At 42.0% G+C, this 17,813-nt stretch overlaps 1 protein-coding gene across 1 annotated transcript; it reads right to left on the bottom strand.

Moving 5' to 3' along the window:
* Positions 1-15,444: 15,444 nt before the first annotated feature.
* Positions 15,445-16,964, bottom strand: SOCS1 (suppressor of cytokine signaling 1). Its single transcript, XM_008921739.4, has one exon. The coding sequence runs from the start codon at positions 16,342-16,344 to the stop codon at positions 15,730-15,732; it is 615 nt and encodes a 204-aa protein (XP_008919987.1). The 5' UTR covers positions 16,345-16,964; the 3' UTR covers positions 15,445-15,729.
* Between the last annotated feature and the right edge of the window lie 849 nt (positions 16,965-17,813).

Raw genomic sequence — 17,813 nt, 5'->3', positions numbered from 1 at the left:
GGGGGTGGTTTGCTGAGGTCTCTCAGTATCTCTGGTGAGGACAATCTTCTTACAAAAGAAGTAGGATTACTATAACCCATTTACAAGGCTGTTAAAAGCAAAACAGAAACTGAAATTACAGATGCAGCGCCGCTAATGGGAGGTTTGAGGTTACTTTGTTTAAATTCAATGACCGTTTGACAGGAATGAAACCCACTGACTCAGAATTCTGTGTTTATTTAAAGTCTCCAAGGTGAAACATTAAAAAAAAATAAAGCTTTCTGAGTTTTCTTAGTCATGCCAGTAACATATCACTTGAATCCCTTGATAACAGCCCAATTTTACAAGTCAACAGTGCAATGCTAGAAAAAGGCAGCTACTTTACTGGAAACTCTTAATCTAAGGGCTATTTCTGCTGCACAGGCTCCAAGCAGCTGCTGCAAAATACGACAGGATTATCTCAAAGATTGTACCTTGGAGTAAAAGGAAAGCTATTGATTTTCATTTCGAAGAGTTATTGAAACCTAGGAGGAAAAAGAGTGAGGGATTGTTAAGTTCCAGGTAAAGTAAAACAGAGATAATGACAGCTGCATGGGAGGTAAGTGGATGGGCAGCCAAAATGTCTGGCTGCCTTTAAAGCTGCATGATTCTGTACCAGCAAACTTCGGGGAAACAGACAGGTTTGTTTTCCAGGAAGAGATAATAATGTAGAAACCTCTTTCTTGTGGCTTTCTTTAATCGCATGGAGGGATGGTGTTAAAAGCCAAACATGTACAGAGAGACGGTCCCTTTGAAGTACAAAAGCACAATGTATCCCAGACTCGGTTCACTTAAGGGGCACTTTACTGAAAGTCACAGTCACCTCTTACACCGAGCTGACCTCTTTACCTCTTTTGAAAACAATCATTTTAGCCTTTGCTGTTACAGTACTGTCAGGAAAACTCAAACGTGCAGAGAGCGTGTCACTGGAACTGAAATCAATGTGCCACATTGCACAAGTCTCTTCACACACATTTCAGCACATTTGACATCAGCTGTGCAGATCTAGTTAAAATACTTTCACTAGCTGAATAGTCATTTCTCCAGAACTGTGCCTGGGAACATTTTGCTGATGTACACCATAGTATCCTGTTTCATTTCAGATTTGCAGGTCACTGCTTGCTCCTAGTGCAGATTGAGCTGTCATTTTTTGTGACTGTATGGGAACCATTAAATCCCTGTCATCTCTTCCTTCAGTGTTTCCTAGGATGGCTGAGTTGTTTGGTGCTCTGTGTGCTACATCTGGAGCACCTTTAGCAAGCACAGGGATACCAAATTCTGCTACAAGCAGAAAGACAGAAACACATCTATGATCCTGGCAGGGATCTTTGTGTCACAGAAGTGCATTGCTACTGAGTGAACAGTGAAAAAGTTACTCTGTCCTGCCCCAGCCCTATCAAGGGCTGATTCTGTTGCAATGAGCTGAGGTAAGACCATATTGTGACAGAGCAGTTGATTTATGGCCCTTTTTGTTCCCCTTATACCTCATGAAATCCATGCCATCTTCAACTAGGAGTAACTGAAGCACAGCAGACTCAGCACCAGCCTCAGCCCACACCTCCCTGCTCCTTCCCTACCTGGGGATCCTCCAGTGGGAAACCAGGTACTACCCCGAGGGTTCCTCTCACAGATGCTGCTCTCTTACCTCAGGCATGTTCCAAACACTGAGAAAGCTCCAGTTTTAAAAGAGTGTTCTGCAGGAAGATGAAAGCCTATAACAGCTCCTGTGCAACAAAATAAAAGCTTTCTGGCTTAAAGCCTGCATTTGCTTTTCAGGGAATTACCAACAGGCAGATTACAACAGTCATTTTCCAAATTATAGTAACCAACCACATTTTCGGTGAAGATGATCTTGGATTCCAGTAAGTAAAAAAATTGCTATTGTTTGTTCCCCTCCTTTTTTCCTTCTGCTTCCCATTTTTCCAGGAACTCAGTATTGTCTTGTTTGCCTGCTTTGAAGCACTGATGGTCTGTAAGTACAAGTCACCCCAAGGACTCTGTGTGCCTCTCTTGGCCAGAAGGCTCTAGTTCTTTGTGCACTCAGAAAAGAATCTGAAGAAGAATAATTTCTTCCTGTTCTAAGGTCTAAATTTCCACAGATCACTGGAAACTTTCTTTTCATTGCCAATGGCTTTTGGATCAGCTCTTATTCAGCTGCAGCTTAGTTCCTGGAAAGCTAATATTTGATGGCCTTATCCATGAAATCACAAATTAAGTCTGACCTGATGCAGAAAATGTAACTAGGCAAATAAAACAGGCTAGTTTTCTCCAGCCCCTCAATTGCTTTCTGTGAAAGAAATGTCCTATATTTTAGCAAAAAACTCAAATCTTTGTGAGATCTCTTCAAAATTCAGATATGAATTCACTGTCAACTTTCTGTAGCAAGTTCAATGGGAATAATTCTATGGGAATTTTGCCTAAAAAAGTCAGGTGGGAAAAAGTCTTATATCTGTTAATGCAGTTCACTGTAAATATGAAATGTTCTTCAATTCGGCAGTGACGTGTTTTTTCTCTTGGTCAGTCTTTCATTTTACTCCATAAATATTCAGCCTTAATTACAGCTATTTTGGTTTTGAGATTGTTGGCTGAGGTTTTGGGGGGTTTTTGTTTTGGTTTTTGTTGTTGTTGCTGCTTTGAAATCTGAATTTACCATTTAAAATGTTAACTTATCCTTCCTGGAGAATTAAGAGAGAGTTTTGCGCTGAACTTTTTCTTCAGCAGGCTTTTCCTGTCAGTCACTTATTGTGACAGAAGCAGCAAAGTCAATCACTTTATGTTTTTTGAATCCTACTTGCCATGTTATTAATAGACTCTGAATGATTTCTGTCACCTGTTGGGTACATGCTTTCAGTTCAGCATTTTCTCTCCAGGAAGGTTCTGCCAAACTCAACAGCAGGCTCCTGCAGTAGCTGCTCAGTGACTCTGGTCTAGATTGAGAAGTTTGTCTTTCACTGATGACTGATTGGCCAGTTTTGGTCAGCAAACAGGAGCTGGTACATCCCAGCCACACGCTCCTACTTCTGTTTTGCGCTGGTTCTCACATTTCTTGGATGCTTTTTTTTAGCCTTTTTTGCTGCTTAATGTGACATGACTGGGTTTTTCTTTTCCCCCTAAAATAGCAAGTTGTCTTGGCTCTGGAAGAGTCCTAGATCATAAAGGATTCACCATGAGTTTACAGGGCCCAGGAGCAGGGATGGAGAAAGGGAAAGGCCGAGTTGTGGGGGAAGCTGCTGGATTGTCTCAGCTGTCCGTGCCACCACACTCTTGAGCTGTTTCAAAAGCACCCTGCCTACACTGCTTCTATCACACAAAATACACAGCCAGCAGACTTCTAGTTTCTGGCTCACAGGAAAAAGCTAAAATTATGGAGAAAAAATTTCACCTTCAGGAATGCAAAATCTGGATTGGGACCGTTTTACTTACGAGACTTGACTAATCTTTATTCAGAGCAACTCAAAGAAAGGTTCTGCTGGCCATGCTGTTGAGGGTCCTAGCTAGATGGACTAAGTCCTTCAGGTTACCTTTAACACTTCTAAAGGTAAAAGTAAGGTAAAGGGCGGGGACTACATAAACAGTATGGATGAACTTGCTTTTAGAGGGTTCTTTCAGAGCTTCTTTTTATCTGCTTTTTTATCAGCTTCAGTTTGGAGGATCAACCCCTCAGTTGCAGGAATGGACTGAAGACACTGCAGTGCTTATGAGGGAAGTGGAAAGAATTATCTACTATAGGCAGAAAGAGGAGTAGGATCTGCCAAGTATGAATGGTTAAAGAAATTACCTTATAGCTCCTTGGATGAAATGAGACCCTTTTTCACTTTCCATAAGTAAATGCATTTGCCCTACCAAGTCAGAAATTCAAAGTGTACCAAACCACCATTCCAAGGAAAATTGTGGAAATTTCACATAGCAACATCATAATGAGTGAATGGACACCACTTTCCCAGTGCTAAATATTTCCATCCTTACTTTCAAACAGTCCAGCAACCTCTGCTTTGGCTCTCCCTTAGCTGAGTATATTCACTGGCCCATGTGTGTACACGTGCCTACCTACACCACACCCATCTCCTCTGTTTTGCTCTCCCCCAGCCACTGGCAGCATATCTTTCAGCTGATAGAGGTGCCTGGGACTCCTTCTATCAGGGTGTGCGTGCCAGAGAGTTTGAGTTTGCCAACCAGTAGCTCAGTGGTTGTTTTTAGACCATTATCAAGCCAAAGCCACGAACGCCTGCCGAGAGCCTCAGTAGGTTGGCTCAGAACCAGCTCCTCCTGTACTACAGAAATTCCTACTTGTGCCAGTGTAGACACAGGGTGAGACACTCTGCCCACCCCTACCTTTTGCTGTCACCCAGCTCCAGCAAGCCTGTACTTGCCCTTTCCCACTTGGAAAGGACAGGGCAGATTTCACAACTTTGCGTAACAACAATTTTGGAAATCACACGGGAGGAGACACAAGGAAATGCCACAACAGTTTCCTTATAGATTTCTCCTGTGGAAGAGGAGGGAAATCCTCCACTCCTTACCTACAGGTGAGGGCATGGTCCCCCACACCTCCAGATTTTCCAACTTTTTTAGGGTGAGGCAGCCAGGACAGCCACCCTTGTCACTTTGTCCTATTTCTTCCCTGCTTACTTGCAACCTGGTTGCAATGCAGCAGTTCTACAAGGCTTCTGAAACCAGCAGAGGAGTTTTTTTTCAGAGGATTCTCATCCCCCAGATTGTCTGTGAGTGTAGATAAATTCCTTAAGTGTCATTGAGTTGAAGAGAAGGTGAATGGTGGACAAGAAGAGAGAATGGGTTTGTGGCATGATTTCCCTGTGTTGTCTCTGTAGGAAGTTCTCTGCAAAGCCTTTTTTTCATGTAGAGCAACTGAACCCCTTTCCACAGGAACTGTGTCTAGGTATTGATCAGAAAATCCAGCTGTTAGAACTATAGGATATTAGTGGAATATAATATACAAATTTCTCTCTGATTTCTTCTTCCTGCATTGACAAGAGAGAGCAGTGCCCTTCATGGGACAAGGTGTCCTCCCAGTACACCAACCTCTGGCACTGAGGAAGGGTCTTGACACAAGGCTGCTGTGTGCCAGCTGGAGAAAAGCAGCTGTTTCCCTGTTGGGAGCATGTCCCACAATCCACAGCCCACAGCAGATCAGATTGTTTGATTGCACAGCCATCAGAAGTAAGTCTATGTGAAGCAGCACAAATGTATGATGTGTTTCTGTGGGAGACTAAATAATAAGAAATTCAAAGGGGCCTTGTCCTCAGCATGGGAGGCTTAATAGGTTTTTCTTAAGTCATATGGCAAAGCAGTCATTCCAGATAACCATACCTAAGCCCAAAGTTCCTTGTGCATTGGGAAAGGCATATGTGAACTGAAGAATTAAAGGATTACAATTATGTAAGGACTTTCTGTGAAATAGAGGAACAGAAGAAGGGAACTAAAAGCCCTCAATAATTCTTAACAAAAGCACATTCAAACAATGCTATTCCTAGGCAAATAATCTTTCAAAGACATTTAATAATCAGATGTGAAAATCTGGGCCCAGATATGACTATGGCTTTTAGCCATGTCCTTTGGGATTGTCAAATTAAAACAAAGGAAAGAGTAAAATCCTGAAATCAAATGTCAGTGTTACTTCTATCATGTGCTAAAAATCAGAACAAGCCTCCAAACATCTGAGCACTGGCAAGCTGCTGAGGTATAAAAGTGACCAAATACAGGTTTACCAGTGGGGAGGTGGCAAATAGAACACTAATATTCTGATCTGCCCTCTGATTTTCCTGAATTAGGTCTTACCCTTTGTGCAAGAAGAATTGTCAAAGAAGCTCTTCTGCCTTGTACAGTCAGAGCCACACAGGCACTACAGGTAGGTCTGACTGGTGCAGGTCAGCTGGTGTTATGTGATGGGTCATTTGGTGAGTAAATCTTCTTTTTGAAATGAAGACTTGACTAGGACAGAGAACACCTGTTGTGCACAGCCTGATACATGTGCAATCTAGTCCTGCTTTAGGTGCCTCTACAATCAAGGGAGCAAAACTCCCCCTACTTCAGTAGAAAGTGTTTAGTTCTTGAGAAGTTCTCCTTTTCATACTTTTGATCTTGGGAGATGGTTTATCTTAGGTATATGGATGGGATTGCCCTTTCACAGCATTTCACAATCAAACATGAGAGTCCTGAAGTAAGAGTTGCATTTCCAAGAACCCCTTTCCCCCCCAGCAGTCTAGCAGCCAAACAGATTCAGTGCTGAGATTGGGTTTGGTTTAAGTTCTTGTTGCCTCCCTCAGAGGTGAAGGTCCTGCACTACACAGGTTTCTGTGCCATTGTGGTCTGTAAAGGCTGTGCAAACAGCAGGGCATCCCTAGGGCATCTCTCTGGGCTGAGCAGAAGAGAGCAGGGGAGGTCTGCAACCTGCTGCTTCAGTTGCTCCCTGTGCCTGAGAAATCCTGAGATTTAGTCATTGGCCCAGAATTATTTCTGGATTTTATCTATTCACTGTTAAATCCTTATTCCTTCTTCTATGCACACTTAAGTTTCCAGATGCTTAATTTATTTTCCTGGGCTTACTCCTGGGTTATCAGCTCCATTTCCTAAAGTGGAAATGCTGAGGCAAAGGTCACAGACCGGAGTATTTCCAAAGCAAAACAAGTGTTTGCAAGTCTGAGCTCCAACTTGGTTATATATTTCTTTCACTTAAGCTTACAGTAAAATTAATAAAACTGGACCAGGTTTGGAATATTGACTAGCTCAGTCTCCTCAGACTTCTTCATATTGGACCATACTGAGCAGAAAACATGGATTGATTGGTAAAGCAGAAACTGAGTTCAGTGAAAAGCTGGTTGTTCCCCTCCTCCACCACCAATAACATTAGAAAGTATTGTTTGTTGATACTCTTTTCTCCTCCTCAGCCTTTAATTTCCTGGAGGATCATATCTGACCAGTAAGTTTAGAGCACTGTGACTGTGAGATATGTTCTTTAACCTCAGTGGTTCTGATGTAGTAGTTTTGCATTAAAATGTGTCATTTAATGTACACTCTGCATGGAAGAGGCCATAACACTGTTTGTTCTCTTTAGATTTGTAAACATTGTGTTTATTTAAAATGATATTAATAGCAAACAGCATTATCACATGCAAATTAGCTATTAGGAGTTACCAAGAAGAGATAATATGCCAGCTTTTTCGTGGCAGGTCAGTTATTTTGTTAGCACAGGCAACAGTGTATTTGTATTGTGCAACTCTTCCTAGGAACTGAGCTGTGCTGGAGGGCAGGAAATCATGGGAAGCAGGATGGACTTGAATTAATAGGAAGGGATTTGGTTTTTTTGTGTTTGGATGCCAGCACCTGTTGCACCAGTGCCTTTTTGTACAATCTGTATTTCTCACTATGCAATTAAGTAACAGGAAGACCTGCAGGAGATTACAGTAAAAGTGAACTGTAGCTCACTGTAGCTATTCTTATTTGAATTTAGTGTCTTTTCTGTTACTTGGTTTTGATGTGGTGACATATGGTCTCTGCAGGTCAAACCTCCAGATTCTGGAACAAATTTGCAAGGTGCTATTTTACATAACTTCCTGAGCTACATGCAAACATATAAATGCTAATACAAACATATAAATGATCACATAATCCAATAGAAACTATTGAAAATTCAGACATTTCTGTGTGTTTTATAACTAGTGAGACCAAGCTACTTTCATGATCTGACTTTATGACTCGGACTGGGGGAGTTTCATAAATACTTTGCTCATGGTTATTTAAAAAGATGCTGTCTTATGAAGGTGCTTAATTGATGTCTCTCCCCCCTCCTTTTTTCCAGGACAAGAGCGTGATACCCAGTGCACAGGTAAGGGAGTGAAGGCATGGGGAGGTTTATAGTCTCAGAGTTTCTATCAAGAGACTTTTATCCTTCTGCCAGAAAGATGTGAAGTTTGTTGTGGTTCCAGCAGGGCAGCTGTAAGAGGAATAGAAAGATAACAGGCCTTAATGAACTAAAAAAAAAGCCAAACTTCTCTTTACTGAGTACTGTGTTACTGAGACACTTGCAGTGCTGCCTAATGGTCAAAAAAAAGGTGATAGACATTCTGTTCTGTGCTATGAAAATCAGTCTAAATTATCCACACAGTTAAAAGCTGTGGGGAGATTACAAGGTCAAGTAGTATGATGTACAGAATAGTTTATTGGCAGAGACCACAATGCAACTCAAACTATAGAATGCAAGATTCCAGAATCCCAGGGCAAGAGAAAATTTCCTTCTTTGGAGTTCGGAGTCCTAAGCCTCATTTCAGCAGCACTTCAGCCAAAGGTTGAATTTCTGTTCTTTCCCATTTTCTCTTCCTATCCCAAGTACTTCTTTGGTTAACTGGAGCATCCTTTGTGCTTTACAGCTTCAGTAGGCCTTGCTATTTCACATTCCTTCTCACCCTCTGCTCCTAAAAGAAAAGCTGACCTCCTTTATTTGTATTCAGACTCTGCAGAAAATCCCTCTGATCAGTATGCACATGGCTTCTACTCATAAAATTCAAGGCCACAGTGGTATGTGGGCTACTCATTCCATTTCACATATTAGAACATATCAAATATATTCTGATATGTGAAGTGTTCCTGATGTGTTCTGTACTAAGCTGAAAGTCCTCAAAACTGTGTTGTCCCTGGCAGAAAGCTGAAGACATTTTAGTCTTACCAGTGCTTGAGACCTTTACAACTGCAACATGTGAGTTAGGTGAGATGCTCTTATTTAATTCCTGAGGACAAATGACACTACAGCCTGTTGAGAAATCCCTTAAGAACATTCCTTAATTGTCAATCTGGTATAACTGACAAATTAGAAGAACAATATTGGTTGCAAATGTCATTGTACATCTGGGCCTTTGCAATTACTGTCCATAGAGAGGAAAACTGAAGCAAATTTAGGCTGAACAGCAGTTGATGGTATGCTCTGTTAACACAGCTCAGCCTAACAGAGCCTCAGCTTTTTCTGTTCAGCAACAGGAATGAGAAAATTTACAGCAGCCAGAAACTCTTGTATGAAAATGGAAATTACACTGCCAAATGTGCTGGCCTGAGAATACTGGAATGAAATTTTTAATGTAAGAGAGGCACCATCTACTTTGCATGCATTTATACAAATATGGTGCATGCTGAACACATTTAGGTTACAGGTACATGATATGTTGCAGAGTTGTGGGCCACAGGAGAGTAGTTTGTGCTTGGGACTACTGTGCTTAGTACAGTAGTACATCTTATCTGGGAAAAGCTTCTGTTGGCTGCCAGTTTTACACAGACACTCTGACAAGAATTTTCTCCTCTTCCTACAAAACCATAATTCTTCCTGCTTTTGCAAGACAGAAAGACATTATTTTTGCCTAAGATAGTAACTTACACATGGTACATTTAGTCTTAGGACACTGACGGACCGTTAATCACATCTTATCGACTGACTGTGAGAGATTAGATAAAAAAGATCCTCTGCTTGAAAAGGGAAAATCCTATCTCATGGCTGAAAGAGGCTTGAGGTACAGAACTGTAGTTTCACTATTTTTTAAACAAAAAGTAATTGCTATGTAATACTTGCAAAGCTTTCACAGCTCGCTCCATTTTACTTCATGTGGCTGGCCTTGCTGGGAACCAGGGAAAAATGTGGGGAAGGGTTCACACAATGTCTTTTAGGCACCTAGTTGGCAGATCTGATTGCCCCTGGCTGTTACACAACTATCTGAAAGCTTTTGATTTGCAGCTCATTCAGCTGTTTGAAGTAGCTGGTGAGAACAACTTACCTGAAGAGAGCAAATGGGAGTGTAAGGGGGACAGAAAACAAAATCATCTTTGAAGCATTTGTCAAAGCTGTTTCTGAACAGATTGTGTATGTAGAATATGTGCCAGAAATAAACCTTCCTGGAGGTTTACTGCTTTTCATCCGAGCAGAGCTAAGAAAGTAGCGACTAACCTTACTGCTTGTGTAGTGTATATGTATGTCCCAAATTCATCCCGATGATAATGTTAGAGATCATACCTATCCTGCTTTGATGCCATGAGTCTACAGGATATACCAACTCCATCTCCAGATCTCTCTAGGCTGTCTGAACAGTGATGGTACACAGTCAAGATATAACCAAATGAGACTATTACACTAAGTGTTACAAAATCTGTAAGCCTCAGGAGGAGTCTGTGTTGTAACATTTTTGGGACACTATTTTATGTTCACTTCTGTTTTCAGTGCTCTGTCTGGGAACCAGAAGTTGTTAAAATCCCAGAGAGAATACCTAAAATCTCAGCCTGAAAATTCAATCTGACTCAAATCCCAGTAATAATTAGTTTCTGCTGTGGGGAAGTTGGTCTGGGGAAAGTTTGGTTAGGGTGAAAATGTAACAGTTAGCAGTTTCGGTTCGAAGGGCACAGGGGAGACCTGCTAACACCCTGCAGAACTCCAGGGAATGGGGGTAGGAAATTCCACACAACCTTGTGTACACATTTTCAGCATCAAAACTGAACCCCATCAACCTGTGAGTTAGCTGGGGCTCTATCAAGCAAGAAATCTTTGTGATACAACCATAGGTCCTACATTTAATTTTTAAAAGATATTTATTGTTATTTAATAACACTGTCTGTAAAAAGGTTGATCTTCCCTGGAAATTGATTTCAATGGAACTAAGATTTCACTACAGGTGTTTGTATGTTCTGGTATGATAAACCTGCAATTGAATAGGGTAAATATTTTGTTTTCCCCACAATATGTGTAAATGTTACGACCAAAGCAGATCTACCAAGAGAAATAATAAGTCCACAGCATCCTCTGTATCTGTGTCCTTCAATCAGTATAGACAACTACAGGCTGTGGAATTCAGAATCATGTGTAAAAAAGATACTATAAGGATTAAACCAAATAACCCTTTCCTATAACAAAAATAGAATTAAAATAATTAATTACATCAGAAGAAAGAGGCATTTAATAAGTATTTCTATGGACCAAGTGATAAGTGTTTGGCCGTAGATAAATATGTTAAAAGCCTCTGATTAAAAACATAATAACCATATAAACAAAGTTCCTCTTTTTTTACCACTCAGTCAGAACTTTACTTCCACAGCCATGTCTGGAGGGATTATGCACACCTACAAGCACAGCACAGGGGCCAGTGGCTCTTATTCAGAAAAAAAAAAAAAAAAAGAGCAAATCTTGACAGTTGCTTTATTTCAGTTAGCAGCACAGAACAAAAAAAAAAACCAAACCGAAGCTCTCTGATAGTGAAGATGAACCTTTGTGCTCACAAGCAGAAGCAGGCCAGGCAGTAGTGATTCACAGAAGGAGACAGAACTCTTTAATTAAAGAGTGATGACTGGATTTATCGTTCTTCCACGTGGCTGACAGCTAGCTACAAAGAATAACTGAGATAAAAGTAACTGAGATTAAAATGACAACAGAAAGGTGATCCTACTTTACCTTGCTAATATTATGAAGAGGAACAGAATGAAGGAAGCTGAGCAAATGGGGCTTATGGCATAGATGGCTATTTGCTTTCTTCTCTTTGGCTGCTATTCCATCCTCCCAGTGCATCTGCCCTTCTCACAGCTGAAGACTACAGAGTAATTGCTTTGCTATGCACAAACATCATCTCTGTCATTTGTGTTTTCTCCAACAGCCATGTCCAAAGCATGTCACTGAGCTGCCAACAGAGGGGAAATACTTCTGGCACATGGCTAACTCACTCATCTGTCAGCCAGGAGGTGATATTCTGACTCTTTGGCCTTTGCTGCTTTGCCCTACTTGAGTAGTGGTTTCACGCTGGGATGTGTGGGAGAACTTGGGCTTCTCTTTACACTTCCTGCTGGCCCATATTTTTATTATTCCATGGGGTCACAAAGAGAAAATTGGACTCGGGTGTAACAGATCTGGCTGCTGTACTGGAAAACAGCTGTGGAGAAAAATTCAGATACAGGGACAGGATCTGAGTATTATGCAGAAGTGTGACAACAAAGAAGTCAGTGGCGATGAAGTTTTGAATGGCACTTTGTGGCAATTGGGAGAAACCTCCTGAAAATTTATGGCAAAGACAGTTGTTACCTTACACTTTGCACAGAAAGCAATGCAGAGTCTGAATTAAGTCCCTGTTAAGTCGCCTTTGTCTCAAATTAGTGGAGTTAGTGAATAAATGCATTGCTTACACAGCTGCTGGCACCGTGAATGGAGGGGTGGAGGGAGAGCCAGGGACTGAATGACAGCCCAGCAGGACACAAAGGGCTAATCCTGGATCTGAAGGAGAAGGTTCGGGAGGTGGATACGCTGTTCAGATGTTCAATAGAGGATTAAGTACAAGCTGGGTGAAGAGTATTGATGGCTAGATACGGGCAGCATGTTGCCCTAGGGGACACTTTTTTTTCTTGACTGTTGAAAATAGCATCAGTGCTGACTGCAGCTGAAGCCTCACTTCTTGTAAATGACTTCAATCATAACAGAATTAGTGTGACCACAGCTTCACAGCGGGGACGGCTGCACTCGTCGTTCAAGAAGCTCCTCCTACTGAGCATTCAGTAACTCTTCAGGGCTTAAATAACCAGCTTCTTTGAAAATCTGCAGTTCTATTAACTGGCGCTGCTCGTTTGCAAGTGTTTTGCAGCTGCTGCACTGTGTGTTAATGAGCCTACTCTGGAAGTAAACGTGTGTTTCAGTCTAAAAGGCGAGGAAGCCTCAGCCCGGCTGCCTGTTGAGTCCCACTGGATCAGGGTGGGGATGTCCCAGCAGGACCCTCCTGCTCAATGCCCACCCTGATGCTCTGTGGGACAGATGACAGAGTCATGCTGCAAATGGGATCATTTCAAAGCTGTCCCTTCCCCGCTAACTATAAGTGTTGCAGTTTCTTCAAAAACGTGGCTTTGCTGTGCTCCTGGCTCAAATTCTTCCATAGTCATTTAACAGATTGACTGTTTACTTCACTTTTCAGCCACAGTCAAAAGGTCAGAGGAAAGAGCTGGACAAGAGGGGGAGAGTCTGGAATAACCACTCTTAAGGTACTATTTAGCAGAAAGGATTCAAATGACTGCACTGTTTTTGTTTCCATTGCTTTAGGTGCAGAGTGCTGCAAATTCCCTACTTGACCTTGCTGGTACTCTATTAAAACTGAGGATGAGATTTAACAGCTGACATTACTACAGATATCTTCAGATTACTGCTGTGCCCCTTAGATGTGGCACTGCCCTTCAATCAGTGTACACAGGTAAGCAGACATTTTAGAGAGCCCTTCATTTGCTCTTACAGAGGGCAGGTCACAGTGACAAAGTTAACACACACTGTGGTGTGTTTGCTTTGGAGCAATCTACATTTGCCTACTAGAAAGAGGACCTGCCTGGCCACTGTATTGTACACTGAGGAGAGAGAGAGAAAGAGAGAAGGAAAGGAAGGGGAAGAAAAATAAGGCAGGTAAAAAGATAAAGTAATCTAAAAATTCAAGTCAGTTTTGTCTCCTCTTTACTTAAGAGACATTTCAGACAAATCTGACCTTCTTGTCCTTATTTATAGTTTTGATTGTATTTTTTTCTGAATTATCCCATATTCGCATTTCTTATTAAAGACAAAATGAAGGTATTTAGGCACCATATGTGGGAGGATATGGATCATTTTTCCTAAACTTACTCTAAAGCAATAAAAGGGAGAGAAAAAGAAAATGGGTTTGGTTCTGCCAGGAAGAAAATTAAATGATCTCAATCCTTAATATGCTTTTCATTCCATGCCTCTCAGTGGGAAGTCCCTTACTGTATGTCTAGGTCTAGTTTTTTTGGTTTTACCAGAGGTAGCAGAAAACCTACTAAGCTACATTGTGCTTGTTCTACCAGTCTTGTGGATGCTCATTTATATAGCAAGGCAGTTTGGGGCCTGAAGGGTTAAGAGGTTAAAAGTGTGGAGCTGGGAGAAGAATATGGGAAAGGGATAACAATCTCTGCTGATAGCAAACCAGTCTGGCAGCCTTCACCCTATAGAGGGTTTTTTTTTCCAATTTAACTTCTTAATGCTATTCACATTCAGGTAGTGGCTTTGCTCTGCTCTCCTCTCTGCTTCATAGCACAGCATTCACTTCTTCCTGAATTTATATCCTTGCAGCTCCTGTGGGAAAATCATTTGGTAACTGATTCCAGCTTCAGAATTAAGCAGAAATGCTGCAAGTCACATGATACTGCCTGTGGGTTCTCTCTTTTTCCCTTTTTTCACAATGTCTAATGCAGAGTGATCCTTAGTCATATTTAGGAGGAAACCTATTCATTCCAAAGAAACATCAACCACTTAAGAGCCGATTGGGTAAACAGTAAACAAATGATTCAGTAAGGATCACCAGAGAATATATACTCAATGTTTCCTAAAAGTGGCTTTATCTTTAAAAGGAATGTGAATTACAGTAGGGGGAGAGACCTTTTATCTCCCAAACTCTGAAGATTACTTCATTTACTGCTTACAGTTCCTGTAAGCCCTGTAGATCTGTGCTGATAGAGTTTCTGTGAAAGACTCTGTGCCTTCTTTGAAGTGATTTGGTTCAGCTGGTTTTCTAAGTCAGCTTTTCATGGATTTCAGGAAATGCTTGGGGGAGGGGAGAATCACTTTCCCATAATGCAGGTGACATTTTACCAAATCAGGCATCTCAAGTCATTCAGTTGCAGCTCTGTGGGGCACTCTTTTTGCATTTTATGAGCAGAGAGAAACAAAACTAAGTTTTAACTTTCTCTGAATGCAGTTTAGCCACTAGAAATGATAGCTGAAAATGTAGAGACTTATGCTCTCTGGATCCTGTCATGGACCCAAGCCATAGGTTCTTTTAAGTATCAAATCTGTGCACTGTAGATCACCAGGAGTTTAAGACAGGAAAAATCTTTTTTAGGTCTAGGGAATGTCTGCACTCTTGTAATTTTGTGTGTGTTAATTTTCAAAGAGAACTAAGCTATCCTTTCCCCAATGCACCATAATGATGAAGTGTTCACAGACTTTTAAATTGTGTGAACAGCATTTCTGGACAGCCTCATTTTCCCCCTCCGAGATTCATGGGGTTTGGTTACATCAGGCAGCAACCTCTTCTTGCTCAGGGCCTTGTATCTTTTAACAGAAACAAGGTAAAGCAGAGTTGGTGCAATTTGCTCAGCCAAGGGTTTGATTCACTCTATCAAAAACTATGCATCACTATAGAACACATTGTTCCTGCTCCCATGAATTTAGAAGACCGTTAGATTCCAGGGCAGATTCATCCTGAGTGCATTTTCTACTTGCTTGCATCTTTCTATTGTAGGCTTTTGAGGGCAGGAATCCTCTGCTTGCTGGACTAAGACAGACTACTTCAGTAGGGCAAAGAGCAGGACCACGTGGAGACCTGTCTGCAGTTACAGAGGTAAGCAGTTAAAGTTTGTCAGCAGGATAGGTATGAGAGCCTTTAAAACTGAAAACAGAGATGCTATGTTTTTTTTAAAAACCGTCACAATAAAGTTTATTATGTTAATATCATTAAAAATATTATAAAATAATAAAACCTTCTGCTTGGCAGAAAAATTATGCCAGGGTTTTAAAACCCCAGGTTTGTGCAAACAGTTTTTGTAAACATAAGAAGTCAAGTGTTCAGGTTCCATCCCAAAATACAGTAAATTGCTACAAAAATAAGTTTGCTCACTGTCAAACATATTTAAAAACCCAGGACACTGGATTTCGTTACACATTTCTCACGTGTCCCTACGCAGTTAATGCTGTACTTATATCTGAAATGGAAAGGATTTCAGATAGTCCTTTAAAACGGGATTGAGGGGGATCTGGTTTAAGTTCTCTCCTCCAAAAGTCTTCACGATGCTCTTCCGGCAGAGCTCCTGCAGCGGCTGCACCCGGACCTTGCGCAGGGGGGTAACCAGTACCTTCCTCGGGGAACTCAGGTAATGTTCCAGCAGCTTAAAAAGGCAGTCAAAAGTCTCTTTGCTGCCATCCAGGCTGAAACGACCGGTCTGGAAGTTAATCCGGATGCTGGTGGGCCCAGACGCAGTCTTAACACTGATGGCAAAGAAGCAATTCTTTTGTGTGCTGTCCCTGATGAGGAAGGTGCCCTCGGGCTCAGACTTAAGCTTCTCGTGGGCCGCGCTGACAGACAGGGGTCCCCAGTAGAAGCCGCAGGCATCCAGGAGGCTGCTGGCTCGGGTGATGCTGCTGAAATCCGCCTGGGAGCGGAAGGTTCGGAAGTGCGTGTTGCCCTGTGCCTGCACAGTGCCGGGGCCGTGCAAACCTCGCGCCTGAGAACGATCCCGTGCCGGAGGGTCAAGTAGCCGTCTTGGGTCTGCTCCAACTGCATTATCTGCTGACACCTTGCTGTGCGCTACCATCCTACAGCCGAGAGCAGCGGATGCGGTCTTCCATAGCGTCAGCGGCTACGGCGGGGCAGCTTTCCAGCAGCTATTCTGAAACGCCAAAGAGAGACACCATGTGAGATCCCCAGAGGGAAGCGGCTGCAATCGCTGAATGACCCAAGTCTTCCATTGATATGCCTCCCACCCGTTATAAAATAACAAAATATTCATTTTCCAAGTTACACTGGGCAAACAACTGCTTGCATTCTGACAAGATTAACAGTCTATCGCTATGGCAAAGCCCAAAGCTCCAAAAATATTTAGCAAGGATCATTAACAGCTACAGAGGATGATGCAGTTTCCCTGCTATGAGCCCACAGAAGGGTACCAGGGCCTACTGAGTCGAATGACTTCTCAACGAGAAGTTATCTTGTGTACACCCCATCCGATTCTCAAGTTTTCAGAGAACAAAGCAACAAAGTTTTACAACTGAATTTCAACAATTTCTGAATTTACAACAATTTCTCTGTCCCTCCCTCTTTCCCTTCCCCAATGTCAGAACTCAGACAATGTCGTTATTTGTTGCACTGTGTGAAAAAGAGAAAGTGAGTGAAGGGTATGTTTCCGGATAATTGGGGAAGAAGGTGCGACTAAGTGTAACTTGGAGAGGCAGGCTGTAACACGGCCAAGTCACACAGCAATCCTAAAACTATTTTCCTCTCCCCTGTTAACCTGAGGCTCAGCTATAAAAGGCAATTTCCCATTCCCCAACTTTCCCTTGGGACAGCAGTGCTACAACCTCACTAGCGTATACAAGACAACCTCTGTGAACCCTTAAAGCATTACTCCGCAGTCTCTCTCTTTTCTGTATTACATGCACTTTAAGTGGCCCAATCTAAATTGCTTCCTATTGATATATCTTTCAGCATGAGGGACTAAATTCATCCCTCGTGTTACTTCAAAGGAATTAGCAGTGCTGCACCAGGAATGAGTTTGGCCTGAAATGTCTGCCTCTGACAGTGTGGTTCAATACATCTCCGCTGGCTGCCTTGACCTTACTGGCAAGCATAGATTTTAGGATTTATCCCTATAGTCAGATATAGATCTGCAGCAGCAGCTTGTGAGAAACCTTGAAGTATTCTCAGAAATGAATCCCTCAGCCATCTTACAGTTCAGAGTAACATGCTAATGAGGATTTCAAAGAAAGTACGCAGCTGGATTCCTGTCTGTGTTAATTTAACAACTTGAGGAGGTAATATGACCTAAATGAAACCAAACATCAAGCAGCTAAGAGGGTTATAAAATCCTCATGCTGGCAAACAACATGCTGAAAGTAGCACTGGGCTTGCTTTGCGTAGCAGAAGGAAACTGATGCCAGTTTTTCGAGTTTCTGGGCCAGGATTATCGTTCAGTGTTTAAAGTTAAAAAATTTAATTTCAGGGCAACCTGGGGAGAAATAATCACTAAGCCAGAGGTCTAAAAATCAAAGGGCTCCCTAGCAGAAG

Source organism: Manacus vitellinus, unplaced genomic scaffold (genome assembly GCF_001715985.3).
Source record: "Manacus vitellinus isolate BGI_N305 unplaced genomic scaffold, ASM171598v3 scaffold_12_pilon, whole genome shotgun sequence".
NCBI lineage: Eukaryota > Metazoa > Chordata > Aves > Passeriformes > Pipridae > Manacus > Manacus vitellinus.
Note: the sequence above shows the minus strand (reverse complement) of the source record. Positions and strands in the feature narration are given on the sequence as shown.

What these genes read in the sequence shown, in the direction of transcription:
- SOCS1 (XM_008921739.4), bottom strand. Translation starts at nt 16,344, where the DNA reads ATGGTAGCGCACAGCAAGGTGTCAGCAGATAATGCAGTTGGAGCAGAC.